This window comes from Daphnia pulicaria, chromosome 3 (genome assembly GCF_021234035.1).
Source record: "Daphnia pulicaria isolate SC F1-1A chromosome 3, SC_F0-13Bv2, whole genome shotgun sequence".
In the NCBI taxonomy this organism is placed as follows: domain Eukaryota; kingdom Metazoa; phylum Arthropoda; class Branchiopoda; order Diplostraca; family Daphniidae; genus Daphnia; species Daphnia pulicaria.
In genome coordinates, this window is record NC_060915.1 from 7,514,924 (window position 1) to 7,531,851 (window position 16,928).

At 44.7% G+C, this 16,928-nt stretch overlaps 3 protein-coding genes across 5 annotated transcripts; all 3 read right to left on the bottom strand.

Annotated features, from left to right (window-relative positions):
* Positions 1-431: 431 nt before the first annotated feature.
* Positions 432-2,712, bottom strand: LOC124328298 (cyanophycinase-like). Its single transcript, XM_046787024.1, has 9 exons — positions 2,483-2,712; positions 2,331-2,408; positions 2,091-2,268; positions 1,861-1,987; positions 1,607-1,759; positions 1,426-1,540; positions 1,147-1,279; positions 928-1,075; positions 432-811 (listed from the first exon to the last, which is right to left on the bottom strand). Exons 1-9 carry the CDS (start codon positions 2,609-2,611, stop codon positions 649-651), a joined length of 1,224 nt encoding a protein of 407 aa, XP_046642980.1. The 5' UTR covers positions 2,612-2,712; the 3' UTR covers positions 432-648.
* Positions 2,713-2,772: 60 nt separating this feature from the next.
* On the bottom strand, positions 2,773-16,902 carry LOC124328296. 3 transcript variants are annotated; one of them, XM_046787019.1, is made up of 10 exons: positions 16,740-16,902; positions 16,348-16,415; positions 5,584-5,740; positions 5,312-5,381; positions 4,547-5,239; positions 4,239-4,319; positions 3,706-4,131; positions 3,443-3,547; positions 3,281-3,356; positions 2,773-3,182 (listed from the first exon to the last, which is right to left on the bottom strand). In XM_046787019.1, exons 3-10 carry the CDS (start codon positions 5,736-5,738, stop codon positions 2,977-2,979), a joined length of 1,812 nt encoding a protein of 603 aa, XP_046642975.1. In that variant the 5' UTR covers positions 5,739-5,740; positions 16,348-16,415; positions 16,740-16,902; the 3' UTR covers positions 2,773-2,976. The 3 variants fall into 3 exon arrangements, with proteins under 3 accessions (XP_046642975.1, XP_046642976.1, XP_046642974.1); XM_046787020.1 differs by lacking the exons at positions 16,348-16,415; positions 16,740-16,902 and having other exon boundaries at positions 2,773-3,146; positions 5,584-7,123; XM_046787018.1 differs by lacking the exons at positions 16,348-16,415; positions 16,740-16,902 and having other exon boundaries at positions 5,584-7,123.
* On the bottom strand, positions 7,670-15,837 carry LOC124328295 (interferon regulatory factor 2-binding protein 2-A-like). The gene is made up of 4 exons (XM_046787017.1): positions 10,991-15,837; positions 8,951-9,496; positions 8,470-8,843; positions 7,670-8,353 (listed from the first exon to the last, which is right to left on the bottom strand). The coding sequence occupies exons 1-4, from the start codon at positions 12,039-12,041 to the stop codon at positions 8,219-8,221; spliced, it is 2,106 nt and encodes a 701-aa protein (XP_046642973.1). The 5' UTR covers positions 12,042-15,837; the 3' UTR covers positions 7,670-8,218.
* Positions 16,903-16,928: the final 26 nt, after the last annotated feature.

The window sequence follows — 16,928 nt, forward strand, 5'->3', positions numbered from 1 at the left end:
TTTTCGTGCACCTTTTTTCGTCCGTGCAGATTATTTCGATTCCCTTTTTTTTCCCCTTCACCATTGCAAAAGGTCAACGACGCTCATTGCGTGGTGCTCTCGCAACTTTATCGATGGGCTGTTAGTTTTAACGAGTTTTACGACGTAATAAGGTCAAACGATTTACGGAAATGGCATTTGATATGTTTTCTTTTCCTAAAATAATTTTGCCATTTCCGATGGCCTTATATCCTTCCGATGCATTTGATGGTCATTCTCAGCTAACGGATGCCAGTTAGCATGTACTTAAAGACGACGATTTATTTTCGACGGTCTCGGCCGTCTAGTGCTCGAAATCGATTTCTAATTCAATTAAGACAGCAGCGCGAACTATTGTGCAGCACATTGACCAATCGAATTCCAGACAGGAAAAAGAAGAGAAAACAAAAGCGTCAGTGGTACAACTTTAATCTTGTTTGGCTGACGTACAAATTGATCAAGGAAGTAGTATATTGCACGTGGACATACACTCTACGGGCTTCCGACTACACAGGAGCATACAAATTCTATAGACCCCTTCAAACTTATCCTTTTTTTTATCTTCAATGACTTCGTCCTCATAGTAGCAAGTTCCAAAATAGGGATCGATTTTAATAGTTTCAAAGTTGCTTAGGCTTTTGTTGAAATTGAAACTGACAATCGAGCATAGGAGATGAGATGTTGCGAAGTCGATGGCGAATCGTTGTGGAAAGATTCACCGGAACGACTGTCCATGTCAACTACGAATTGAGGTGAACTTTGCCATGTCACTGATGACACCTTCTTGCTTAATCTATGACATATAAAATAGGCCCAGCCAAAATCCCATTTGTTAGTTGTGAGAAATAAGAAGTTGTGCAGAACTGTTGTTAGTAGAAGAAAAAATGATTTGATTAAGAAGTTACTCACTGCGAATCAAAGAGTCGTTTGGCTACATGGTTGAAATTTCCCTTGGTTCCGTCTTTGTTAGCTGAAAAGATGTCGTCACTTGGTGCGGCCAGAACATGCCACTCTTCTCCAGACAAATCAGATTTCCATGTGGCAGGAAGCACTTCCTCTAATAATTGCAAGAATAATATGATAGGGTATTTAATTTCTCTAAAAATAACCTAATGATGACATCTTTACCTGTTCCCAAAAGGATCTTATCATCCTCAGTGAGGAAAGTTATTTGAACTCCTGAAATGTGAAGTTTGGGTGATGTTGCATAATTGGCTTTGGTGGGATCGATTATGGTAATTCCTCCCTTATTCCCGAGAACCTAATGTGAAACAAAAATGATTAAATGGTAATTACGATTAAATGGTGTCGACGGAAGAAAATTATCATGTCTCAACATTACATTTAACGTTTGACAACTGAAATCGACCGAGACGAGAATTGAATGTGTGGGTTTGTTTACGTTACCTCTGCGTATTCTTGTTCAGAACCTACACGGTAGATGGCTAACGCCATTTCTCGATCGATTCCCAGACCATATGTATTCGCCGTTCCACGCGTATCCAAGAGGAGACGAATGGTTCTTTGGAAATCGAAACAGCTTTTGAATTGAGAACAAACAGTATAAACTTTTTAATTAGCAACCAACCTGCCGTGCAGAGAGTGCTCATTAAAATGTGGCTCAATTAGCCAAGAGCGCAAGAAACCAAGTCCGCTAGTCAAGTAAAAGCATCCGGCAAAGTTCCGTTTGTGTCCACGTCGACCAGCAGATGCTTGTTCAGAATGAACTCTGGTACCGTGTCTACATAGTGAATATCATAGTACATAAATATATGGTCATGGATTATTTGCAAATTCGTCGTCGTTGGAGAGACATTGTTTTAAACTTTATCCATTACATACACCAGTGTTTCGTAACTATGTCCAGAAACGGGTAGTGGTGTGCCAGATAAAGCGGCAGAACCAGCTCCGCTGCCGCTGATGACTCCACGTTGGAATTTCTCTCTCAACGCAGCCAATACAATGGTATCTAAATTGGAAAAAAGTTAACAGATAAGCATGAAACAAGTAATGCGACATCTGTAAAAGGACAAGTTGATTTCATGACGCAAAAGCAGTTTGGCCGGACATACCGGTTCCATCAGCATTTCTAAGGACACGGACGAGTCGATGTACATCTCCATCATCAATGAAAATGGCCGACTGTTTCACGATCATGTTGGCTATAGTTTCGTTGTTGGCACTGTCCTCCACCGACCCAGTAACCGGAATCCAAGTCACTTGACGAGCCCCATGATTCATTAATATGGTCTGTATAACGTAAATGCAATTTGTTTTATTGTCATTCAATAATGTATTCCATTTTTATGTACCTTTAACTCTTTAGAAGCTTCTTCCGGATCATCCCTTGCGGCCGTTATGACGCCGATTTTGGCTTGGCCCCTACCGCCCTAAGATAAACAACAAAACGAGAAAAAGTCAATTTAAAAATAATTACGGATAAATGTCTTGAAGCAAAACTTGCAGCAAACAAGATGAGACGGTTCCAGAAGAAATAGGATTCTGCCGTGAGTCCGCCGCCAGCCAGAAAGAGGTGCTGGGCATCGACCGACGCCAGAAAAAGGAACAAAGCCAAAACTCCTCCGACCCTCATTTCCGTTCACTTTCTTACTCTCTCTCTCTCTCGTTCAAACCTTTTGCCAACTAAACTGCCAGCCTCTGGACGATTTGGTTAGCAAATGATGGATAATATTCTTTGTGTATCAAGTCCAACGAACTCCTCTCTGGTCTCCATGGCCGTTATCTTATCTCTCGGGGTAGGGCGGCTATGTAGACTCTTACATTCTATGTTGTCGTTTCATCGATGAACAGTTATCATCTTGTCGAGACGCTTTATCAGTTCAAAAACTACACTTGTGTATTTGTTCAGTTTGTGAGTAGAGTATAGATGGACGGAATCGTGAGAGTTGCTGTAAACAATGATGAGTTTGTACAGGTAACAAAATAGACGCCATTTTTTCATTCAGATTCCAAGTCGTCATCTGTGGGGCTGAATCGTTCAGCCGGAATCTCGCCCAGACTTCCGGTGGCCGATTGGAAACTGGCGGTTGAATCCGATCTTGACGTTTGTTGTTGCGGTAAAAGGATTTCGCCCTGCGAACTGCCATCTATCAGCGTCGACGCCAACCCTGTTTGAAAAGAATGATGACAGCCATGCAGAAAGTCTGTTTGTTTAATAATACAATAAGGAAGCTTTCAAAAAATGGGAATGGAGTTTTATAATATCTATGAGAAAATGGTGAAAAAGCAAAGTTTAACGTACGGAAGTTGGATGATGGAACAATATCCCTAAAAGGGATTTGCCCTTCACTGAGCGTCACTTCGGCGGATCGATCCATCTATACGACGGTATAAAGTGAATCATATAGTTAAAATTGAAAATTTTCTCGCGTCTTTCATGCTTAGTAGATGATCAATTATTTACGTTATTTCCAGTCGCTCCTCTTATTTTTTGAACAACGACCTGCCCGGGACTGGCGACACGGTTTGGCACTTCGCCTTCTGACAACCAACTCACGGCAACGGTGGCCTATAATCGAGTTTGAAAACAAGGAATAAGCCATTAAAAAAGTAAAAGAAACTGGGAGGGACAAAGAGGATTGGTTGGAAAACCAAAAAGTTTTGTGATGGGAAAAAGAAAGATGGCACGTAGTGCTGTAGTCTCTTATTAGATCAATAAATAAATACACTGGAGGAAGATGCGTTGGTGGAAAGGCTGCTGGATGATAGTAGTATTCCGGTAGCGTCCGAGGAGGAGGAAGAAGAAGAAGCAGCGACTGTCATGTTGGACAAAGATTCGTGAGCGGCAGCTTCGACTTGTCTGATTAAGGATTCGAAACAGGAAGAAGGTGGCGTAGGAGGGTAGCGTCGTCTCCAGAGATTCAAATCCAGTGGTGGCGCCGGGTCCGGAACAATATTATTGCAACTTGTCCTCGGCGGAGTCAACGGTTCGTCTACTTCTTCTTCTTCTTCTTCTTCTTCTTCTACTTTTACTTCTTGTTCGACTTGACTGGAAACTTGCATTATTTCTTCTTCCGAATCCGATGAAACAGGACTATCCGGACCGACCGCTCTATCCGTTTGATGCCATCTTTCCATCACGGTTGAAGAGTCCTGATTATAAGAAAACAAAATAATCAAATTGCCATGTTGTTTTCTTTTGCCCCGACTGCTGCTGTTTTCCCTTTTTATTTTTTTTATCTCTCGACGAGTTTACACACCTTGACGTTGCAGATAGTCGTCTGCGTGCAGCTATCGATTGTTAGCCGGAACTCGTTGTCGTCGTCGTCGTCGTTGTCACGCTATACATAAACCATAGAAACACATTAGCTCGTTGAAACTTTGAGAAGAGCTGTGAGCACACACACATATATCCGAGCCCCAAAAAAGAGACATAGATACCGTATCTATCTATCTATACAGGAAGTATATATCCACGTCAACTGCACGAATCTGTTATTCATCACCCGGACGATAGCAAAAGTTAGACTGTAGACAGACAATACACACACACACGGCCTCTTCTTACTTGACATTGCCTGGGAGATGCAGGTTGCTGGATTGGGCCAATCGAATCGACAGCCAGTTCTAGTTGAGTGGCCAGGAGGTCGCAAAAGAGGCGGGCCACATCATCCGGCTGGATTTCCAAGTTGGGTGGCGACTGCTGCTGGTGGTTGGCGCTGCTGCTGCTGCTGGCAGTGCGTTCAGTCAGCAATTCGACAGATGCAGGCGACTGGCAAATCGTCGAGACGATCGATGGACTTTGGACGCTGATGACGTGATTTAGGGGACGATCCGGCTTTCGCGTGGCAATAGTGACAGACGGAAGCTTTTGAACGCTTAGTCGGCTTAGCTTGTCTTCCTGGACTGCAGCAACTGTCTCTGTGTGACGGAATCGATAGAATCCGACGCGCGGAGATTGCTCAGACTCTTTTCCCTTTTCTTCTTCTTCATCAATTGCCGGTTTCTTGCGTTTCTCCAGGGTTTCTTTAACAGCTTCCAGCAGAGCTTGACGAGACGGACTGCCCGGTTGGGGAAGGAATCCGGGTTGTTGATGGTTGCTTGAAAATGAATGGACGGGTTGTTCCGTCTTCGGCTTTTGCGGAGATTGACTCGCTTTTCGTGGTATCAAATCGGGAAAATGTCGCTGCGAACGACGCGGAGATTGTGCAGGATCGCCCTTCTCCTCCAGCATGGCCGCCCCTAATCTTCCAATCGTCTCCTATGGAAAGATACATTTAATTAAACTTGATCTGACGTGAAAATTGACGATGAGTTATTAATGTGGACTGACTTGAATGTCTTGATCGATCGACTCCATATTGCTCTGAATCATGGAACGAACCTGAGCCCATTGGCGATCCCTGTGGGAGAATCATACGATATATCCAGGTCAAGAAATTTGGCATCGTTCAATAATTAATCAAAAAGGCTCTTTACGACGGGTGAAAGAATATCAAATGAATTTGGCAAACGAATTGCTCGCGAGTCACCCGAGAAGTTTAATCATTTAATCGTTGGGGAAACGAGAGTAAGGCGAAGCCTGAAAATTGGTCGGCATTTTACCTCATTACTCTGGCGAGGTGAGGAACAATCGATTTCTGTCCGAGTGCTTCTTCGTCATCCACTTGGCGCGATTCGAGTTCTTGGCGGCGTTCCTGTAACCTTCGGAGTTGCTCCTTCATTTCGCTTATCATTCGGCTGTCCTGACGGCGATTCATGTCTAGCAAACAAAATAAAAACATTACGTGGAGAAAAAAACCAAAAAAAAGATAGAGATGACGTGAAATGGCCGTCAATTGGCATGTGTGTGTCTTGAGAGAATCACGCGATCGTCAACAAACAACTTTAGAAGGTTTCTCACGCAACTTTGGGAGTTTATGTAAGGAAAGCAAATAAAATGGGTTCCTTCTCTTGATAAACATGTGACATCACGAGATTATATTTCTTTATCTTGAAAGTGTTTCATCATCTGCATTCCATGTCCGGTTTGAACGGCCCTCCCGATTTGAAAAATCATAAAAAAATCGACACGCCGAATCGAATGGCACAATGGCGAAAATTGCCAATCAAAGTGTGTTGATGTATTACATTCGTCCTTGACCTGGTATTTCTTTTCACAGGGCTCCAACGGTCAAACAGGAAGTGTCGAGGAATAGAGAGAGAGAGAAAAAGCGGACAAAGGTCGACGTCATCAGATTAAGAAGCTATCAAGTAGAGCCGGCGATCAATACTCGGCAGCTCGCGTCTTATTTTTTACTAGAAAATACGATGATGCCGGCGATCAATAAACTCGGTCATCTCTCGCATCACTGAACAAGCGCGCACATTTTGGGTGATTCAAAATGAATTTTTCAATCGTCAGCATCAAACCATCACACGAACCGAAGAAAATCTCGTGCACGTCCAGATTTATCGAACCTTTTCCGCGCGAGATATCTATTCCGTGTGTGTCTAGTATTCAATGACTAATCAATTGAAAACGAATCCAGCGAATAATGCAACGGCACACACACACACACACACGGTAGAGTGCATCCACATAGAAAAATCAATGAAAACCAAGGGACGCTTAAATGGATAATGGGACGACCTGGCCACATGCGCACGTCACCGTATCGATCCGCCGGGCGGAATCGATGACGACGCTCTCTAGCAGCCAATCTCGCAGACCAATCAAGATAAAAGTAGTAACGAAAAGAAAAGAAAGAAAAAAATGAAAACATAACACGTAATGATATTCTCTTTTTCCTCATTCTTCTCCCTTTCGGTAGTTTAGAACGTGACATGCCTTTTCAGAGTCTACGTGTTGCTTTTACCCAATTGCGTCTGTCGGGGTTGTTGAGGGCTCCCCCCTTTTCCCTCTCTTCCAATTATATCGACAAGAGAGAGTGTAGTACAGCAGAAGAAGAAGATCGTCATGCCCGACACGTCTAGCATCGACACGCGCTGGCCTCTCCAACACTATCGCGCCAGGGAACGGCTACAGCTACACCGAGCCGCGCTCGCCTAGCTGAATATAACGACGTTTCACGGCTTTACCCCGGAACGTGACTTTCGGCCAGCACAGGAGACTGTTTTTTTAGTTCCTCTTTGGGTTCGTGACGTCCAGTCACGTCGTAGACTAATTGAACTTTCAATCCCCCTGCACATGTAGGAAATAAAAAATAAAAAAAACGGAATTTCCGTTGATACCCGAAAAAATTAAAAATGAAAAATAAGGTGACAAAATATTTTTTTCCATTTTTTCTGTATGTTTTCTTTTTGTAATCTGGTATATCTGATATTTTGTTACGCGAGTAATAGTACTAGTAGTAATAGTAATGGTATTAGTAGTAGTAGGTAGTAGCAGTGGTAGTAGTAGTAGTTTTAAAAAATCGCCTTTTTTTTACGACCTGACAAAAATTGGGGGAAAATTGTGGAACCATCAAGTCAACATAAAAAACAATCAACCAAAAAAATATTGTCAACACGAAAATATGACCCAGAAAATAAAGGGACAACTTGGGTTATTTTCCATTTAAAAAACAAAAAGGACATCGCGTTTTTTTGGCGCACAATTGTTGTCTTTTTTTTTGTTTGTTTTGTTTTCAAATTTTCGTAACTTCTTTTGTCTTTCTCTCCAAATATCCAGACACGGAATTAAAGAAAATGCCATACACAATCGGTGTTATGCGTGTGCGTACGGACGATATCTACAGTACACACAAAATATGAAGAGAGAAAAAGAAAAAAACCAAAAGAGACGGAATCATCCAGCAAAATGTCTGAAAACCGAACAAAATGACAATTTAAAAAATGGGAGCAAAAATAGTTGAGCGTTTCGTGTCTGTGTCTGTCTAATAATGGCCGTTGCACTTGATTATTTAAAGAGTGGACAAAAAATCATTTCATCAACAAACGGGCAAAGGAAATAATTCCTCCACCCTATAATGTGTATGTGTTTCATGTTGTTGTGTGTGTGTGTCTGTGTATGTGGAGAAACACGCACGGCATGATCCACGCGGGATTTGTATCGACAAAAATCCAAAAGAGAAAAAAAAAAAATCAGGACCTTCCAAACGGGTCACAAAAAAATCACTCCGATATAAAAAAGGAATACGGAGGAACCAGAAAAAAAAGAGAGCTCAAAATATGGGGTTTATGAGGGGGTGGTGGTGGTGGTGGTGTCGAGAGGGGGGAAAAAATTTGAAACTTTTTTTCAAGTTTCCCGCTCTTTTGTGAGCGGTTTGTTGTTCATCTCCTCTCCCAGGATTGTAGCGATTTCGCCTTGCATGAAGGCCCAGGGAACATTTGACCCGGCCAACGGACATTTCTCTCCGCTGGGGCAGTAAACCTGCGTGAGAGATAAGAAAAAATCAAATGGTTATCATTTTTTGTCCAGTGATAACGTCCATTTTCTTTATCGGACGACAAAAATAAAAGCAAACAGAATTGATAAGTGCTCCTCACCTCTGATCCGGCACCTTGCTGTTTGATGCTATCACGGGAACATGGAAAGCAAAACTTGTGATGCGAGATCGAAGGGCACTGGACAAAGTGCGTGTCCTCTAACCGCTCCTGACAAATGGTGCACTTGAGCGTCGCCGCCGCTGCCGCTGCAGCGGCTGCAGCGGCCGCAACAGCCGGCGGAACGGCAACCGTCGTCGGGTTGATGTTGCTGTTGCTTCCGCCACCACTGCTAACGCCGCTGTCCGATCCGGCGTAGTGAGATCCCGGATCGGAAGGGCTGGCGCTTGTCGCATTCACCTCGGACGTTGAACCGTGGCGCCCGTTGCTCACCGTCGCACCGCCGTTTCCAGATGATCGCCGACTTGTGGCCGATCCTATTTAATCCAATTATCTCGTTAATAATCATCCAAATGTCAAGATAAAACAGCCTTTGCTCCTTACAGTCTGATTAATATCACACGTAGTGAAGCCGTAAATTTACCTGATGAGCTGGGGGAATGCTGGGATCCCCTGGATGGTGTGCGGGAAAGTTGAGCCACTCCGGCAGGTCCGGTCGGCGGACTTCCTCGAGGTGAATTTGAGACGGGCAGTATTGTATCGGCCACCGAAATGAGCGATTGCATCGGTGAAGCGGCTTTGCCTGGATTAGCAGGAGGTACCGCATTCCCTCCGCCACCGGTCAATCCGCTGGCAGTTGTGGAGGGCGGAGGCGGGTGAGCGTGAGAGCCCGGTGGCCCAGCGCCATAGGGTGGAGTAGAAGAAGGTGGACCACCGTTGATGGACGTTGTTGGGTGATGCGGATGTTGTTGTTGTTGCTGTTGTTGTTGCTGCTGTTGCGACGTTTGTTGCTGGGACGGCCCGTGATTGTTACTAGGTGGCAGTGGGCCGGCCGAAGAGTGTGGGGGCACCATGAGCGGATGGCCGGGTGGAAGCTGATGAGGCCCACCCGGTGGACTGTTTCTAGTCAGTGGAGATGCAGTTACTCCGCCGCGATTTCCACCGGATGCAGACGGGATTCCGGGAAATACTGAAAATACCCAAAATTAATGTTACGTTCTTTTTCTCAACTTCAAAACACACAAAATAACCCAGAAAATTGGGAGGGGAGGGGTAGAGGTTTGAACTGGAAAGTGCTTGTTCCATCCATCCATTGTGTGTTGCCGTTTGTGGAAAAACTGAGAAAACCGGTCGGCTGCTGAGAAAGCCGCGGGGATCATCAAGTTTATCCAACGAACTAGAGATACATTTGTGTTTCCCTTTCTAACGCCCAGTCGCCCATGTCCTTCGCTTTAGACATTTTTTTATATATATAGAAATACACACACGCCGTACGTGCATTCGTATAAACATTTTCAGACAACAACCAACTAGCCAACCGACCAACTAAAATTTAAAAAAAAAAACCGGTTCAACTTGTCCTCCCTGAAGCTGTTTGTGCTGCTGGAACGACCGTTGCCGGTCACGCCACATACGTGTTGTATTGGGTGGAGATTTCTACTACCATCGGCCGGCGATGAAATTGTGGGGGAAAAATAGTTGGCCAAAAAATTCTCATCGACACTTGAACAGATTTTGATATTGGCTGGAAAACAAATAAAATATTCCGACAGGGGGTCAACGTACCGACGAAGCATATTGTAATATGTGCGTATGTGTCTCTGAGTCACGCAATGCACATGTGCGACAACTGGTGACCAAATCCCCCTGCCAAGCCTAATTTTAACCAGCCAAAAAAAGGGCTGGCCCTCGCGGCTATTACCCCGCTGGCGTGAGAGATGATGATGGAAGTTTGGAGGGAACGCTTTCATATGTGACGTCACCTATTACTATGTGGCATTGAATCAGTTATATACACACACAGAGTGAAAAGCTCACGCTGGCCGCTCTACTGCTCCCTTTTTGTTCGTTACTATGCGCGCACTGTTCCTCTCAGAGAGCCGATCCCGTTCCACGTACACATTTTCACGCCCATTTCCCTTTCAGTCACGCGGTTATATTCTTTACGATAAATACAAATCATGTTTTTTAACTCGCAAGGAAAGTCTGAGAAAAGGAGCTTTAATGAGGCAAACGTGTTGTGGCATCTGGCGGAAGAGTCTGTGGCTATTTTCAATACCCTAGGCTGTCCCACGAGCTGCACCCCCCCTCCTTTCAGGTTGTTGTATTTCTATCTGTTTATAAACGTACACGTTTAGCTCAGAGTCTTAAAAATAGACAGCAAAAACTCTTCTTTCTTCTGGACTGCCGAGTCCGTTTAGGTTCTTTGGTACGCGTCCAACTCAGCTGCCAACAAAGATGGCAGCCCTTAGGTCAAAACCCCGAAAATGACGTTTCTTATTAATAAGGGGTTTTCGCAGTCGCATCATTCAGAAAAATTGTCTACGCTCTTATTGAGGTCTCTCTGTCCGACTAGGAGAGGGCCGAGTACGGACTAACTGTGCAAACAAAGGTGGCGGCCTTGGGAATCCAGTAAAAAGGAGGAATGTGGAGATGATTGATTCACAAATGTATAAAAATTTACCTTTGTTAGAGGATGGAGCGTCGAAGGAATTAACTCGAGTGGGTCGTTCCTTGTGATTCAACCGGCCGTCACGCTGATCAAACTGGACAGGCAATCCGACTGGAAGCGAATCTCCCCGCGTCAACTGAGGCCGAAAATCGGATATCGTTTCCATGGCGGAGCGTTTGGATCCGTCAGCGTGTTGCAGCTGGACCATCATACCGTTACTCGACAGGTACGAAGTGGCTTGAGACGGAGCATTGTTGACGTCGTCGTCGTCTCGTTCTCTTTTAGGTCCACCGGAACGGCCGTGTGAATTGATCTGCATGTGGTGACCACCGGCAGAGGGACCACCGCGAACCGAAGGTCCACGCAGATCGGAATGATCCAGCGAATCCATTCGGGTCATGACACTATTCTGCTGCTGCTGCTGCTGCTGCAATCGAGACGGGTAATCGGCAGGTAAATGTCGAGGGCGCTCATTTATATGCATGTGATTGTAGCCGCCTGGTGGTCCGACTGGTCCAGGAGGTCCATGAGACGAGCGAGACATGGATGGGACTCCGGGATGTCCTCCATGCCCGTGACCTCCGTGAGCATGGGCCGGCATGACATTAGCTAATCCATCCGAAGCATTGTTGCCGTTGCTCAATTCCGACTGCCGACTCTGCAGCCTTTCGACCGGATGGCTGGATTTGCCCGGCCCCGGTGTGGTCGTGACTCTCAGTTCGGCCGGTCGTTGCGACGACGACGACGACGTTGGGCCGGCCGTTGGTGGCATGGGTTCGCCACCAGGGTAAGGGCCTCGTTTCATCTGTCGTGCTGATTCGATGACGAGTTCGATCCTGTCGGGTCCTTCATAATTGACGCATCCACGACAAACGGGTTCGCTAAAGTCTTGCAGCATGGCCCATGGCGTTCTGGGTAGATCGCAGAGGTAGCAATGTTGCCGCTTGTTGCTACCCACTAGTCCGGCACCGCCTCCGCCCGATGACGAACCACCTCCAGCCGCCGACATGTTGGCCGCACTGCTGCTGCTGCTGCTGCTGCTGCTGTTGGCCAACGAAAGCATTGGCGGCAACGCACCGGCGCTGCAACGAAGATCCACCTTCAGGCGATCAGTGTTTATTGTTTGATCAAATTACAAAAATAACTACTCGGTGAAACCAAAACCGATTGATTGGTCTGTGCGTTGGTTGGCCGAAAAAATCAACAAGACTCGACCGAGAAAAGGTTCAAAACAGTGGCCGACAACAAAAACATGGCCGTCAATCGAAATTCCTTTGCCAACACGCAGAAACACACTGCACACACACACAGACACACTCAGATGCAAGAGCACGAACAAATTGGGCTTCACGCCGTCGTTCTGTGACGACACACAACAACACCTGGTCCTTCAGCAGCGGGAAAATGGCGACACATTCACTAACGAAAAATGTTCGCAAGTCCGCGAAAAGAAACAAACAAACAAAAGAAAAATATTTCAACGAAAAAACTGGCGATTGTGTACGGAATCGAAGAACAACCGGGAGACAAGCGTCGAGCGTGACGACCAATCGACTACTAACACACAAAAACTGGCCTACACAGAGGCGCCCGAGAGACTCGCACACGCGCGCGCACTTCACTACGCGCCTTCGGGGGCTTCAGCTTTGACTGACGGTGGCGCCACTGACGGCAGCCAAGTCGAGAAAAACACGAGACGCCGTATTTAGAGAGTGGGGAACATAATATATAATCGTCGTCAAAACTTGTTTCTTCCTTTCGATTAGAAAAACCAGTTTTATTTTTTAGAAAATGTCGTTACTCGAAGACGTTGGTTTGTTTCAAATCAAAATGTTAAAACAAGTTTATTTGAGACGAGAGAAAGAATTACAAAAAATAAAGATGGCCGCCATATTTATTAAGCTCCGCCCCGCCCTATACGTATGCATGGCCTTGTGTGTTGCCCAGCCCTAGTTCTCTCTCTCTCTCTCGTCTCTTTTTCATCACCCATTCCGCCACTTTCCACAGTCATTCCATTTCCCCTCGAAAAAGAAATAAAAGTGTGTTCCCAACCCAGCAGACACGAGAAGCGGTAAATCGATGCTGTGTGGCGGCCATGTTGTGTGACGTCACAGACGACTTGTGGTGGTGGTGGCCCGGTTCCAAAGAGAAAAGGGCGAGTGGGGGGGAAGGGTGGGAATAGGTTGAGGCACGTTTTCTCCCGTTGAGCTATTTGCAGCCGAGAGAAAAATAAGAGACTCTGTGTGTGTGTGTGTGTGTGTGTGTGTGGACTCATTCCGTACACACACGCACGCCCAGTTATTTCTTTTGGCCGTGGCCTTGCATTCTCCACAGAAAAGAAAGATGGATGTCTATTTATGTGTGTGTGTGTGTGTAAAAGTCGATTTGGGAAAGATCGGGGGTGAAAGAAAAGATGGCCGCGCTTTTTTGGGTACAATTTCAACTCTTGAAAAATATATTTTTATTTAAGGGAAAACAACCGTTCGGCTATGCCCGCAGGCATCGTTTCTTTAATGCAGGTCAAACTGAAACGTTAAACTGTGTGTCCAGGGTGGAGGAACTCAACATTCCAGGGGACTTTAAAGAGGGTTTTTCTTTTGCGGAAGACGATTATCTCGGTTCTTTTTTTGGCTTCAATAAAATAAAAACAAGAAAAACCTTGGAAAAATCGACGAAACGTGAAAAATCCGACGAATCGGAACGTCGAATCTTCCAAGTGTGTCGCCTATTGAATTATTGGTCGATAAGGACCAAAGTCCAAATATAATATAAAATTTTTATTTTTAAAAAACAGGTTTCAGCGAAAATGTCTACACACACACAAAGAAATACTTGGCAGCAGCAGCAGCGTGTGGACTCTTGACTGTGACGCAACTTGGCCTCAATTTTTCCGTGCCGAGAAAAATAAAAAAAAAGACTGAAATTGTGAACTCTTTTTTGTTTATTATTCAAATGACGACGCGCAGATCGCCGCCCTTTTTATCACGAAAAAAGAGAGAGGGAACGATGCAGGAAACGTGGCCATTTTTACACAAAAACACGCTCCCTATCAGCGTGAAAGGGAAATAAGATACGGGCGACGTCATCACGTGGCATGTTTTGCATTTTATCGATCAGAGCAGTGTAAAGTTTAACTCTGAAACAATTTGGGAGAGCGCGTGGTCTCGAGAATGGAGGTGGATAAAGCAACCGTTTGATAAAGGGACAGAGAATGAGAGAAACGGAAAAAAAGACGGAGGGGTCTGATTAGATAGGGGGGAGGGCTCTGACTGGGTGGTGATTGGTCATGGCTAAAAGTGACGTCAGCATATTTTTCTTTTTCTAGTTCTTCCCTTTTTCTGCTTAAGTCTTTTCTCTTTGGAAGGAAAAATTTTCTTATCTTTTAGCCCTCAGGGGACGGTTGAAAAACGGGCGCAGGTCATGGAAGCCAGGTGGTGTGGTGGTAGCTGCTCGGCCACGGCTGTGACGTCACAGACCACCTTGAGGCGTCGTGCCAGCCAGCTCTATAACACACCAAGCCTTTCATCCCGTCTGCTACTACCGCTGACGCAGTTGCGTGAAAATTTTTTTTCTATTTTACTCTCTCACGATGCCGTTCCGCGGGATCCGCTCGACCAGATTTTCAAGAAATAAAAAAATAAAAACCAAACAAAATCAATAATAAGATTTCGTATGACGGCTGCGCATGTGCCGGAAGTTTTCATCGGCAAATCGATGATCAAGAAATCGATAATGACGCAGCTTCGAACACTTGAGTTGTGTCTCGATCGATTTCGATTGGTTCCAAGTCGCACACACGAGAGAAAGCGGTCAACGAACCAAAACACATGAAATCGATATCTTTCGACGAAAAACCAAAAACTTTCACTGTTTTCCGTTCGTTTAAACGATTTATTTAAACTTAAAAGAAAATATGATGGAATCCCTTGTTTGGGATGGAGCCAAAAGTGGAAAAAGAAGAAAAAAAAAAAATGGCACGGTCACGAAATGAATAAAGAAATGGCGTGCGTGATGGCAGGGTTGAATCGTGAGAGGGGCCCCATTGATTACCATACGACTTTGAATGTAAATAAATTAGGATAGGGAAAACGTGACCAGTTGAGCAGCTTCAAGTCTTCATCAAGATATATAACTTTTAACTAGAATTTCTCTTTCTAAACAAGAAAACATGATCCATCAAAGAAAGACGAGAAAAACCAGTTTCCCAATAGCCGACAGCCAAGTACACAGACCTTGATGGCGCCATATATGGCCGTCTTTCTCTCTTTAGATATTTAAATTCTTTTGCCATCAGCTTCCCTCTATACCTTTTTTACTCAACGATGGCCTTATAGGGCACACGTTGAATCATGGTCTCTAATCCGGTTTCTCTCGGCCATTTTCAATTGCCTTATTTAATCAAAACTTTCATAGCACCTAAATTCATTTCATATTTATTCCTGCGTTAATTCTGTGACTAACTGTGCTCAGATTTGACCTTGACCTTGAACTCTTGAGACGGATGGAAAATCTCCAGCAGACAGAGATTTCCCATCCCAGGTCAAGAGTCAAAAGAGGTCGCATGAGGTCGTTCAACCGTTCAACCAATGGAAGAAAGTTGTGTGAGAAAACTTTCGTGGCCTGTAGGAAAGGTCCATGGTCCCATGGATTAGTACAACGTTAATAAAGAGAGCACAAGACCAACTGTTGTTGGCTGTGCCAAGCTCTGGGCCATGACGTCACATCCGCCTAGCGGGAAAGAAAAGAAACGGCCACAACGGGCTTACCGCAACAAGAGGGGAATAATACAAGAAAGAATAAACCGATAAAAACGAAACAACTTCCCTTGGAGCGTGAATTTTTTCTTCTTCCAGTCGCACACACAATCGAGGAATAAAAAAAAAAGGCCTTACAATCGAGAGCCTTACGGCATTGGGCCACTAAAGTCCCATTTGTTGTTGTTGTTTTCGTGTGGTGGAAAACTCTCAAGGCTACGGTGAAAGGAACCGTGACGCCATCTTGCGGCTTGCCCATTCGAAAGGGAAACAATTCAAAAGAATCGCACCGTCCATCTCACCAGGAAGTCGTCACGATTTCTGACTTTACGGCAATTTGACACAATATAATACAGAAATTGAATTAAAAACAATATCGACGTTTGATCAAAACATTTTCTCTTTTAAAAGAAAAGACGCGACCCGTCATTTTAATTGTCCTCATTTCGGCTGAAAGCAGTTCAAAATTCCGAAAAAGACCTTGATTAAAATTCACAACTTGTACGGTGACGTAACTATAATACGGTCCTTGTGACACATCACGCGAAGACTTATTAAAACACAAAACAAGGTGCACCATGTCTGAACGTTCTCAGGTTTTATAGATTGTCCTACCTGCGTGCGGAATCTTGAGTGGATCCCGGACGTCACGAGGAGATCTTCAACACCTCCAAAAGTTTTTCCTTAAAAACAAAAGAAGGAAAAAGATATAATAAATTATTTTTAAAATTCCAAGCACATCTGGAAGTCAGACAAAGACCCAAAGGTATGACCTCTCTTCTTCTTCTGCATCTCATTTTCCAGAAAGAAATAAAACAATGGTTACAATTTTACGACATTGCTTATTAGCATGCAACTCTCGTCGACTACCTCACGAGGGAATAAAATTGTTTGAATGATGGGAGGTCTGGCAACAACTTATGGGGTAGAATCATCAATGAAGCCCCGGAGCCACTTTTTCCTCTTGGATCTATCTATCGTCATAAAAATGATCGAAATGATCTTACCTCACGCTGCCGGCACCACGAATTCACTCACACGCAACGAAAAGATCTTGAATTCACCCGCGAAACACACTCACGAAGCACAGTGAATCGAACTGACGACAAGGTTTTATTAGTGTTTTTCAAAGCCAAGCTGCCTTGGCGACCGTTGAGTGCGTCGACTGTTCAAAACTGATGTAATGTAAACACTGA